Source organism: Rhodotorula paludigena, assembly GCF_050403205.1.
Source record: "Rhodotorula paludigena JCM10292 DNA, Rt_paludigena_JCM10292v1_ctg33, whole genome shotgun sequence".
Classification (NCBI taxonomy): Eukaryota; Fungi; Basidiomycota; class Microbotryomycetes; order Sporidiobolales; family Sporidiobolaceae; genus Rhodotorula; species Rhodotorula paludigena.
Genome location: NW_027481425.1, coordinates 44,569 through 56,092, shown reverse-complemented (window position 1 = coordinate 56,092; position 11,524 = coordinate 44,569). Strand labels below are relative to the sequence as shown.

General features: G+C 64.5%; 4 protein-coding genes across 4 annotated transcripts; 2 read left to right on the top strand and 2 right to left on the bottom strand.

The window, feature by feature from the left end:
* Positions 1–158: 158 nt before the first annotated feature.
* Positions 159–2,663, top strand: ALG9 (dolichyl-P-Man:Man(6)GlcNAc(2)-PP-dolichol alpha-1,2-mannosyltransferase; the record flags this gene model as incomplete). The annotated part of the gene is made up of 7 exons (XM_076650226.1): positions 159–370; positions 438–481; positions 599–753; positions 816–1,262; positions 1,322–1,786; positions 1,841–2,326; positions 2,394–2,663. The coding sequence occupies 7 exons, from the start codon at positions 159–161 to the stop codon at positions 2,661–2,663; spliced, it is 2,079 nt and encodes a 692-aa protein (XP_076504186.1).
* A 439-nt stretch (positions 2,664–3,102) lies between these two features.
* JCM10292_006600 (uncharacterized protein) lies at positions 3,103–3,511 on the bottom strand (the record flags this gene model as incomplete). The annotated part of the gene is made up of 2 exons (XM_076650225.1): positions 3,103–3,171; positions 3,224–3,511. The coding sequence occupies 2 exons, from the start codon at positions 3,509–3,511 to the stop codon at positions 3,103–3,105; spliced, it is 357 nt and encodes a 118-aa protein (XP_076504185.1).
* A 521-nt stretch (positions 3,512–4,032) lies between these two features.
* Positions 4,033–6,748, top strand: JCM10292_006599 (serine/threonine-protein phosphatase; the record flags this gene model as incomplete). The annotated part of the gene is made up of 9 exons (XM_076650224.1): positions 4,033–4,060; positions 4,496–4,560; positions 4,635–4,718; positions 4,791–5,090; positions 5,151–5,407; positions 5,484–5,597; positions 5,661–5,721; positions 6,483–6,507; positions 6,588–6,748. 9 exons carry the CDS (start codon positions 4,033–4,035, stop codon positions 6,746–6,748), a joined length of 1,095 nt encoding a protein of 364 aa, XP_076504184.1.
* Positions 6,749–9,833: 3,085 nt separating this feature from the next.
* On the bottom strand, positions 9,834–11,057 carry JCM10292_006598 (uncharacterized protein; the record flags this gene model as incomplete). The annotated part of the gene is made up of 2 exons (XM_076650223.1): positions 9,834–10,442; positions 10,836–11,057. The coding sequence occupies 2 exons, from the start codon at positions 11,055–11,057 to the stop codon at positions 9,834–9,836; spliced, it is 831 nt and encodes a 276-aa protein (XP_076504183.1).
* Between the last annotated feature and the right edge of the window lie 467 nt (positions 11,058–11,524).

Sequence of the window (11,524 nt, the reverse complement as noted above, 5' to 3'; positions counted from 1 at the left end):
GGTGCTCTCGTAGTACTCGGCCTGGCTAGAGTGACATTCAGCGAGTCTATTGCAAGCGCGCAAAGCCCTGCAGGTGCTGGTTGTCCCGTGCCGAAGAACCTCATCGCTCATCTGTCCTCCGGCGCTTCTCTCGCTCGCTCCCGCACCGCGTCCTCGCCATGCAGAGCCAGGGCTTCGCGGTCCCGCAGGATCAGCAGCTGCGCTTCCGCAAAGCTACGCCCAAGGCCGGCACCAAGTTCGTGCAGAACCCGAATGCGCGCGCTCTGCGCCCTGCGGAGCCGGGCCTCCTCAAGGACCCGAACCTCCGCTTTGCGTTTGGGCGGTGGCAGCCCAAGCTTCTTGTCGCCTTCAGGCTTCTCCTGCTGATTCGGTACGTCTAGGTGCGAGCGGTCTGAGGTGAAGACTTGTCGCTAACCTCGGCATGCGATTCCCTGCAGCTTCTGCTCGGCGATGTACACGGGCATCTCCGACTGTGACGAAGGTGCGTCAGCTAGACTGCTCGGCGGAGGTCCTTCTCGGCGTCTTTGGGCGGTGCAGGCCGACCTGCTCTGACTTCGGACGACTAGGCGCACAAGCTGATCCTCTTGATCCATCGCAGTCTTCAACTACTGGGAGCCCCTGCACTATCTCGTGACGGGCAAGGGCTTCCAGACGTGGGAGTACTCGCCGCTTTACGCAATTCGGTCCTACTTCTACCTCCTCGTCCATTCCGGTCCCGCTGCCTTACTCCGCGCAGTCGGCTTCCCCGACAAGGTGCTTTCCCGTGATATACTCTACGCCTCGTCGCAGCACCCTGACCTCGCCCGTCACTGCAGCGCGTCATCTTCTTTGGCAACCGCATCCTGCTGGCGACCTTCTCGTCCTTCGTCGAGGCCACCTTCTACCGCGCCTGCGCCGTTCACCTCAGCTCTCACGTCGGGCGCTATGTTCTCTGGATCCAGATGTCCTCGGCGGCGCTCTACACCGCGTCGGCGTCGTTCCTCCCGTCGACCTTCGCCATGTACTTCGTCATGCTCGGCGCGGCAGCGAGCCTGTCGCCCGTCGAGGGCGGCTGGAAGCGCATCAGCTTTGCCACGCTGTCTTTCGCCATCGCCGGGATCGTCGGCTGGCCGTTTGCGGTTGTGCTCGGCGTCCCGCTCGTCCTGGAGCAGCTCTTCGTCCGCGGGACGCAGCAGAAGGTCCCAGCCGGCCAGACGGCACTCTGGGCCTCCAAGCGTGCGCGCAACTTCGGCATCGCGCTCGTGCTTGGTGCGAGTGTGGTGGTGCGTAGCTAGCTGACCCAGGCTTCCGCACTCTCGCTGACGACTCGGAACCACTGCAGGTCCCAGTCGTCCTCGTCGACTCGGCGGCGTACCAGAAGCTCGCGATTGTTCCGCTTAATATCATCAAGTACAACATCTTCCCCGCGCCGGGCGCGGGGCCCGAGCTGTACGGCACCGAGCCGTGGTACTTCTACCTCCTGAACGGCCTCCTCAGCTTCAACATCCTGTTCCCGCTCGCCCTCGTCGCCCCGTTCCTCGTCTTTGTCACCCTCCGCGTCGACAAGAAGCGTTTTGGCGATGCGCGGGACATTGCACCCGGGCAGACCCACCCTGCCGCGAGTCTCGCCATCCGCCTCATCCCCTTCCACCTGTACCTTGCCGTTCTCATACTCCAGAAGCACAAGGAGGAGCGCTTCCTGTACCCCGCCTACGCGCACATCATCCTCAACGCCGCAGTCGGTCTTTACCTCGTTCGCGGCTGGGTGGAGGCTGCCTTCCTCAAGGTCACGCAGTCGCCGTACCGCGTAGGTCTGGCCCGATGCTTCGTCAACATTCCGAGCTGATCACCGCTTGTGCAGGCCACGCGCACCGGCCTCTTCTCGCACTTCACGCGCTTCGTCATCGTCGTCTCGCTCCTCTTTTCGTTCGCGCGCATCACGGCGCTCTACAAGTACTACCACGCGCCCATGTCGGTGTACCACCACTTCCAGAACTACGAGCTGCCCCGCCTCGCGCTCGTCGCCAACCCGGCGCTCGCGCCCGCGCTCGACCCGGCGCTGCCCGCGGGCGAGTTCAAGGAGGCGCTCGACAAGGACCGCGCGCTCCCGCTCGACGACCTCGTCCCGCTCCACCTGCGCCTGTGCGTCGGCAAGGAGTGGCACCGCTTCCCGAGCAGCTGGCTCGTGCCGGACGAGGTCGAGACGCGCTGGATCCGCAGCGCGTTTGACGGGATCTTGCCCAAGGTGTGGGAGGAGCCTGGGCCGGGCAAGGGACTGTTTGGGCGGGCGACTGCGACAGTGCCGGAGGGGATGAACATGTTCAATCGCGAGGAGAAGGACCGCTATGTGCGTCATATTCGACGCTTCTGCACTTTCGCGGGATCCTTTCGGCTAATTCGCGCAAACCCCACAGGTCGACGTCTCGACGTGCGACTACCTCGTCGACCTCGACTACCCCTCGCGGCCAGCGTCGTCCTTCTCCGATCTCGAGCCGCGCTACGCGGCCGACGCTTCGTCGTGGGACCGCGCCTTCTGCGCGCCCTTCCTCGACGCGCAGAACTCGCCGCGCCTCAGCCGCGCGCTCAACCTCCCGCTGCCCGGGTGGGCGGACGGGAACGCGTGGGGCGAGTACTGCTTGCTCAGGCGCAAGGGCCTGTTCGAGGAGACGCGCAACAGGGCGTGAGGGGGTGCTTCCTTGTCGAGAGGGAGAAAGGGAGAGGGGGTGGAGATGGGGTGGAGAGGTCGTAACAAATTCACTCGCATCCGCTCTGCATCGTTCATCGTCGTTCTCGCACAGTCTCTGCGCGCCTGAAAGCGAGGTGCGAAAAGATTGACCTTTGGCTGGACCTCCTGCATCCGGCTACGACTTGGCTACGACCACCACCTCTGCCTGAGCTCTTCTGCTGAGGTGTGGGGGTAGCAGGCTGCTTGCCGAAGCGACATGTTGCAGTAAGGGTGCGAATGCATGGCGCCCAGGGAGTGATAGTCCGAGTGGGAGAGCTGCAGGCGGCGAATAATCAGTTGTCTTGACTCAATCATTTCAAGAACCGCGTAAACTTACGATCTCTGGTGCGTGTGCATCGGCCCTTTCATAGCCTTCGCGCTGCGATGCAGGAGCAGCGTTAGCCGTCGCCTCTTCGAGCCAGGTCGACACTGACGATTTCAAAGCCGATCTGCTTGCGTTCCTCATCCTGCAGCGCGTGGATCCAGTCAGCTCGGGTTCCTGCCGGATGCGTAACGGACGAGACGTGCGATATTCTTGGCCTCCAACCTTTGACCGGCGGTAAGGCGTCTGTTCAAATCGACGACGGCCGCGCGGGCGTAGTTGCCATAGCCTTGCTGGAAGTTGTTCTGGACCGTGTTGAGCTTGTTGAAATCGCTTTCAGTCGGGACGAAAGCGCGGACGGCGACGATAAATGTATCGACGGCTGTGCGCAGTTTTGAGCCTTTGCAGGCGTGGCCGGCGAGCGCAAATTGTCCGAGATCGAGCTGGAGCAGCTGGTACCCGTTCTGCGTGGTGTGCGCGAGCATCGCCGTGCTGGAGCTGAGCAAACAGAAGAGAGTGGAGCGTCTGCAGACACTCACGCGACCTCGCGGAGGAGTAGCAAGCGGAGCCCGTGCTCCGCGGATGGTCCATTGCGGGAGCTGTCCGGGCAGCCCGAAGACAGGAGAGCGCAAACAGAGCCGGAAAGCAGCCGGGCTAAGAGGAGATCCGAGGCGCAGGCCGTGCGGCGTAGGAGCGCAGAGCAGGATAGCGTAGTTCTAGTGAGCCGGAATGTCGCCTCAGCCGGCGCTCGTTGCACACGAGGAGGGTCGAGTGCGCCCGAAGTTGGTCGAGGAGGAAACGAGCGCGACGGGCGGCGAAGGCGCGGCTCTGGCCCCAAGCCTGCGCCGCGTTGAGCCCAGTGCGAGCAGAGACAAGCTCGAGCAGCCAGCACACTCGCACCCGCACCAGCCCCTGCCCGCCCCGCCTCGCCTTGCCCGGTCGTCGCCTCGCCCTCGCGCTCCCACACCTCGCCGCCGTCACCTCGCCCCGCCGTCGCCCGCCCAGCATGGCCGACACCGCAGAGACCGACCAGTGTACGTACACTGGGACTCTGGCTGCTCTCGACGACCCGCTGTCCCCCACCGTGGCCGCGTGCTGCGCCGTCGGCAAACGAGGGGGGACCGCACGACATGACGGCCGCTTCCTCGCGACCGCGCTCGGGAAGGCTGGCGAGCACTCGACTAGCTCACAGAGACCTGCTTGAGCTGCACAGGCTGCTCAGCGGGCCTGCTCGAGGCGAGCAGGCCGCGCAGAGTGCGGTGCTCGCCACCTGTTTGCACTCGCCCGAACGACTCGCAGCGTCATCTCGCTCGTCGCGGCGCATGCAGCGTTGGGCGGGCGGTGCATGGGCAGATCGGGGGCATGGCGAGGCTGTCAAGGCAGCTCGCTTGCACAGAGTCCGCCGTTGCTGCAGAATCCGGTGCTGACCCTGGCGTCCTCGCTCCCCCCACTTCCGCAACCACTCGCAGGGATCAACCACTTGTCCGACTGCAAGCAGCTCACAGAGATGGACGTCAAGCGGCTATGCGACAAGGTCCGCCTGCGATCCCCGTGTAATCGCCGTTCCGGCTCACCCTTGCTGACCCGGGCTCGTCGTGCGCTCCGCAGGCACGGGAAGTTCTCATGGAGGAGTCGAACGTCCAGCCGGTTCGCTGCCCGGTGACCGTCTGCGGTGACATCCACGGCCAGTTCGTGCGTCGCCTCTCGCGTCCTGCTCGTCCTCACCGGCGAGCACCTCGAAGCTGACCTCGAGCCCCCGTGCAGCACGACCTGTCCGAGCTGTTCCGCATTGGCGGCAACTCGCCCGACACCAACTACCTCTTCATGGGCGACTACGTCGACCGAGGCTACTACTCGGTCGAGACGGTCACGCTCCTCGTCGCGCTCAAGGTGCGGTACCGCGACCGGGTCACGATCCTGCGCGGCAACCACGAGTCGCGGCAGATCACCCAGGTCTACGGCTTCTACGACGAGTGCTTGCGCAAGTACGGCAATGCCAACGTGTGGAAGTACTTCACCGACCTCTTCGACTACCTCCCGCTCACCGCCCTCATCGACGACCAAGTGCGTCCTCCTGCTCCTGTGCTCCCTCGCTCCCTTCGTGCTGATCCGTGTCCTACACAGATCTTCTGCCTGCACGGCGGTCTCTCCCCCTCCATCGACACGCTCGACCACATCCGCTCGATCGACCGCATCCAGGAAGTGCCGCACGAGGGCCCGATGTGCGACCTCCTCTGGTCCGACCCGGACGACCGCTGCGGGTGGGGAATTTCGCCTCGAGGCGCGGGCTACACGTTCGGGCAGGACATCTCCGAGGCGTTCAACCACAACAACGGGTTGACGCTCGTCGCGCGCGCGCATCAGCTCGTCATGGAGGGCTTGTGCGTCACTCCGCTCTCCTCGTCCCCGTCGCACAAGAACCGTGCATACTGACGTTCGTGTCTCGGGGCTTCGCAGCAACTGGTCGCACGACCGCAACGTCGTCACCATCTTCTCGGCACCCAACTACTGCTACCGCTGCGGCAACCAGGCCGCCATCATGGAGATCGACGAAAACATGAAGTACACCTTGTGCGTTGAGTCTTCCACTTCCTGTCATTGCGCGTCCGCTGACTTGGTTTGGACTGTTAACAGCCTGCAGTTCGACCCGGCGCCGCGGGCAGGAGAGCCGCTCGTCTCGCGGAGGGTGCCGGACGTGCGTGCCTTTCTCCTCGCTACCTCTTCTGGCTGTCCTGACGCCTGTTCGTTCATGCAGTACTTCCTGTGATTGGCTAGACGCCCCCTTCGCCTCCGCCTTTTGGGCACTCTCCTCCCTCGTACCTCCATCTCTCATACCTCCTCCGCTCCTCGCACTTCGCATACCAAACCCCTGCCTTTCTCATGCCCTCTATTCGTGTCCCACGACTGCACTTGGGTCCCTCCCGCTACACGACCCCTCTTTCGATGCCGTCCTGTTTTCGTCCCACTCTCCTCCCTCGCTCTCTCTCTCTTCCTTCCTTCTCGTCGATTCAATGAGCTGTGCCAACGATGTACACAATCTCCCGCTGATGCTCGCGCTTTGGCTCATGCGCCTGGCCGTCACGAAAGGGCTCTCGTCTGTCTCTCGAGTGCGAGAAAGCTCCGATTCTCCTGGTGAGCTGCGATCCAGCCCTGCGAGAGCGCCTCTCGTCACCAGCTGGCGCTGCGGCGCTGCAGAACAGCGTGGACGTCGGGCGAAATCCGCGAGCTGCCTCGCATCGCTCTTCTACCCTCCCCACACACTTGTCCGCTCTTGCTAGCCGGGTAGGCTTATTCTCACGGTTCTCAGACCCGTACAGGCCGCCGACGCTTTCTTGCCCTGCCCGCTTCGCCTTGCTCCCTTCGTCCACCTTCTCATCGCTCTTTCGTGCTCCGGCTCGCCTCGCAGCTTCTTTCTTGCTTCCAGCCAGCTCAATTCTCGCTTGTATCCCCTCGAAGCGCTACGCCTGCACTGCCGGCCTCCGTGCGTCCCATCTCTCCCCCTCGCCCGTCTCCATGTGACCGTCCCGCCTCCTCACTCCCCTCCCCTCCCTCGCTCCGCAGAACCCCCTCTCACTCCCGCCGAGCGCGAAATCGTCAAATCGGGCTGGGGCACCTGGGACGACTTTCTCCTGTCGTACGGCCTCAAGCCGTACGACCTTGACGACCAGGAAGAGGGCAAGGCCATTGTGAGCGCGATGGCGCAGCAGCGCGGTGGTAAGTAGACAAGCCTGGCCGTCTCAGCATGCATTTCAAGGCTGGCACTTGCGCTGTTGCTGGACCACCGCCTCGCTTTCCGTTATGATGCTCAGTCTCCGAACTCGCGCTTGCACGGCTAGCTGCTGCTCGGTGCCTCTTCGCTTGCTTTTTACAGAGGGCAGAACGGAAGGTTGCACAGTGTACAGGTACATGGACATTGCTCTGGAGCCAGCGCTTGCTCCTGGACCACTCAGCTTCCACCGTGCGGCTTGTGACGGTTCCGGCGATGCATGCGCGGGGAGGACGACTCGGGTACGACGCTCGTCTCGTAGGAGTCGCCGCCGCGGCGATCAGGCGGCGTGCGAGGGGGATACGCCGGCATCGGGGGGAGCGGCGGAGTGTGGCCGTGTTCGCGTTCCGTTACCGGGTCGACATCCTCATCCTCGAATACGGTGTGCGACGAATGGGCTGACTGCGACGAGCGTCTGCGATGCATTCGAGCCGCGTCCGGTAGCTCGGAGGGCCTGAATGCCAGGGTGATATCGGCGTACTCTGGCCCGTTCGAGTTGACCAGGTTGCGAGCCTGGGGCACGAACTCTGGGCGAGCGCGCGAAGGCGGGGTGGCGCTGGCCGCATTCTGGGGGAGCCCGTATGATCTAGGATTGCGCGGGTCGAGAACCTCGACTGGGCTGCTGATCGTAGGTCGCCCAGAAGTCGCTGCAGACGGCGTGATTTCGTACAAGGTAGGATCACGGGGGTCACGATTGACTGGGTCACTGATCGTGGCTCCACTGGAGAGTGTAACGCGGCGAGATTGCGGGGCAAGTCGAACTGTGGGCATCGGATTCTAGTGTCAGCCTCAGCGACGCGGGCGCGAGTCGGTCAAGTTCGTGGGTCTCACGCTTTGATAGGAGTCGGTTGCGCTTGCTTGTCGGCGAGCGCGGTGCATCTCGGCTCGAGAGTGGCGGTCGATCCTGCTGCACTGCACGTCAGTATGTGCGAGACCTCCGCAAGAATGTGCACGCGGCCGAGCGCGCCAGCGGCCGGGTCAACACGCCTCACCTGGTCTTGTGGGGATCCAGGCGGCCGAGGCATGTCTACACTTGTAGCAAGTCGAGACTGGACAGCAGGAGGCGAAGGGAAGAGCTGCTCGCGCTCGAGACGGAGTCGCAGGCGCCACGGACGGTCTCGCGGAAGATCCGGCTTCGCGACGTCCGTGGTCAGCCCGAGCACGGCGCAGCAGGGATAGCTTGTCCCAGTGCTGGTCTGCGTAAATTCTGCCTCAGGCTCGCGCAGCATGCACTGATGGATCTGTGAGCAGAGCGTGCGAGAGGCGCTCGAGGAGAAGAAGCTGCTTCGCTTGCGTTATGCGGCCTGACGCTTCGGCGACCAGCCGCCGGCTTTCTAATCGATTGCTTGAGGCCTAGACACTCCGCTGGGGCTGGAGGTTGCCACCAGCGGCCCTGACACCACTGAAGCCAACTTGCGAAGGTCAAGCAACCTCCCACTCGCACAGGCGCACGCCTCGCAGCAATGCAGAACCTTCCTTCCAGCAGCGCCCAGCGTTACGCAAGTAGCAGTGGACGAGCAAGTGGCAAAGGTGAACATACAAGGGAAACTCCGACCTCCAGCACACAACACTCATTGCTGCGGCCCGCTCCGCCCGCCACGTCCAGCACGGCCAGTGTGTCTGTGTGGCGGCTCCGACGGAGTGACGCGCGGGGGAAGGAGGCGGTCCATTGGGTGCGTATCGTCTTGCTTGTCCTCGGACACCTCGCGGTGATGGCGGGGTTTGTCGTAAAGCCCCATGGCCTCAAGATCCCGGCCGATCTCCCTTGCTCTCCTGGCGTGACCAGGGCTCACCTCCCACGAGTCCCAACTCGGCTCTTCGGGCGAGCGCGTACCACCTGAACTGGTCGGCGGCAGGTTGCGGTTCAAGGGTTTGTAAGGGTCGTGGCGTTGCTCGGCCGCATAGCTCATTGGAAGGGGCGGAGGTGACTCGCTACGCTTGACGAAGTTCCGGGCTGCAGCGACTTCAGCGGTAGAAGGGCGATCAGTTTGAATCGTCAAAGTGGCTCACCGGGAAAGGAGACGCACGTGCGGCGTCTCGTGCGGCGGCGGCTGCGCTATGGGCACGCTGCCGAGCGCTGGAATGGCTGCGCGTGCTTTCGGGGCTGCTCGTCCCGGAGGAAGAGGGCTCGTCTTCGGCCCCCCCCCTGCGCGACGCCTCATTTTGTCCCGGAAGCTCGTCGGCGAAGATCGCTGCGGCTGTTCCGCCTCATCCTCGTCGTCCGATGACTGCTCGAAGACCGACTTTGGCTCTTCTGGCTGCAGGAAGCAAGGGTATCAGCCAGGCTAGTCCCGCTTGGAAGTTGAATTAGCTTGAACGCACCTCATTCCCGCGAGCAGGCGGCCGCGACATGCCGCCCGCAAGATCTGAACAGCGCAGAGACGAGAGAAGCGAAGCCGAGCCAGGCAAGCCCTGTGAGGAACCGCCACAGTCGGACCTTCCGCGGCGGGTCCGCTGCTCCTGCCTCGACCCGCACGAGGAGAGCCCGCATCGCCACGACATGCACCGCCCCGAATGTGCGCAGATTCGACGATCCGCATGCATCGGGGCGCAAGCCAGCATGGTGAGCGATTGAGCAGCAAGGGACCCGAAGCGCAGCCTCTCGTTGAACGCGACGGCTTCTCCCGCATGCCTCGAGAACGCGCCGATACCGGATCCCGAGCTGAACGCCTTCTTGCAGCGAATTCTGTAGGAGGACTAGGACCGGGCAAGTATGGGGAAACGGGGCGGATCAAGTGCCGGTCCTGCTGGGCGACCAAAGGCGGGTATGGCGAGGCGCAGGGCGGGTAGTCTGAGTTACTGTCGACAGACACGAAGGTGTAGCGTAGCAGAGTCTGCGGAAGTGCGATATCAGCGTGTTTCCCGGACGGGCAGGGACCGACTCGAGACGACGTACTGAGGAGGTATCAGGGGCACACAGCAGCTAATGTGGCGAGTAACGAGGGTTGCGATGCGGTGGAAAGGGGGGATGACAACAACGAGTATCGAGCGGGACGCAATCACAGACAGAGGGTATAGATAGGCGGAGAGCGTGCGCGTGGTCACCTCAGCCCGCGGCGCGATGACGAGCTGGATGGCGGCGAGGATGAAGGTCCCGCACGGTCGAGCATGTCACCGAGCTCGCCTCCAACCGTGCGGCGGCGGCGCAAGCGGCGCTCGGACGCGGGGGAGCTCGCATCGTCCGCTTCGCTGCGGGCGCGAGTAGTCGGCGTGACGGCCCCACCGACGGGCTCGTCCTCGATGACGGCCGGCAGCGTCGCCCCGCCCAGCGTGCGTCGGCGCGCGAGCGGCACGACGGGCGCTCCGCCGCCAGCTCCGCCGCCCATGCTGCTCGTCCTGCTCGCACGACGAGCGTTCGGTGCGCCCTCGACCACAGGTGCGGGGCGGGATCGCGGGCGCAGCTCGCGCGCCGGTCCAGGAGAAGGTGAAGCAAGCCCGGCGGAAGGAAGAGGGCCGACGAGATCGAGCGAGTTGGACGGTGAGGAGGATGACCCGCCAGCAAAGTTGGGTGCGGCCGAGCGCGTGCGGCGGAGAGACGTGCTGCGACGGAGGATGCGGGATGGTGTGGGCGACGACGGCGTGTTCTCCGCGGTCGAGGTCGACGCGCCAGGCGTGAACGAGGGAAGGAGGTCGTCAAGTACGGGAACCCGCTGTGGAGGAGAGGAGGCGGGCGCGGGGTCAGCACATTCCGATTCTAGGCGCGCGCGAAGAGGTGCTCTACGGTCGCACAACGTCGAAAATGGACGCTAGCGGGCGTGCGGGTCCCATACGAGCGCGTTCACGTCGAAGAGGCGGCTCGTCAGGTCGCCATGTGAGCGCGCAGGAGAGGGCTGTCTTCCCGGTCCTCGGGCATCCCGGCGCGTGCAGCACGCGTCCTGAACGGTGCACAGCGTCGAGTCTGCCTCGCTGACACATCGGGTTTGCCCCTCCAAGCCGTCGCCGGACAGCAATTCGCGGTGCGCGATCGCGATGTCTCTCGCGCGCGTCCCGTCGCGCCTTCCCGACTCGGCGACCCGGCTTGGAAGGATGGGGGACGGGCGCACCTGCAGCCTGCCGAGGTACTGCGCGCCGAGCACGGCGTTGGTCACGTCGAGGAGAGGCTCGCGGCGCCAGCGGGTGGGCGACTCTGGGTTGGCGAGTGTCTTTGAGCGGCGGAGGGACGGGCGCGCCTTGCTGGGCGACGAGGCGGGCGAGCCGGCGCAGCCTGATGCGAAGGGATTGGAGCGGTTGGGATCTGGCGGCGGCGGCGGCGAAGACGAAGCCATGCAGCGCAGCGCGAGCGAGATGAGGAGGGCAAGGGAGACGGGAGAGGTGACGGCGGGAACAGGCGGGCAGGTCGGCGTGTCGGCGTGGTGAGGGTGGCAGCTACGGTACAGTCCAGTCCAGCCCGCGCTCAGCCCGGAGCAGAGCCGAGACGCGATGACGGCGGCGAGAGAGAGGCTGCGCCGCGCCCGGCGAGAACCTGCGCCTGCACGCGACGCGGACGCGACTCTCGGCCACCGCGGCAGATGCACCTTTTCTGCGCGCCAGGGCACGGTACAGCGTCAACTGGAACTAACGCGGACGAGCGCGCATGCAAAAGCGGCGCGACGCTCCCGTCATCCCCGAAACGCGGTCACTCGAGAAGGTCAGACATGGAATGCGACAATTTTCGACAACAACGAGGCCATTCAGGGTCCCGGCACCGATGAAAGAGTATGCGTAAGACTACGTGACAGCGAAAGGCGAAGGA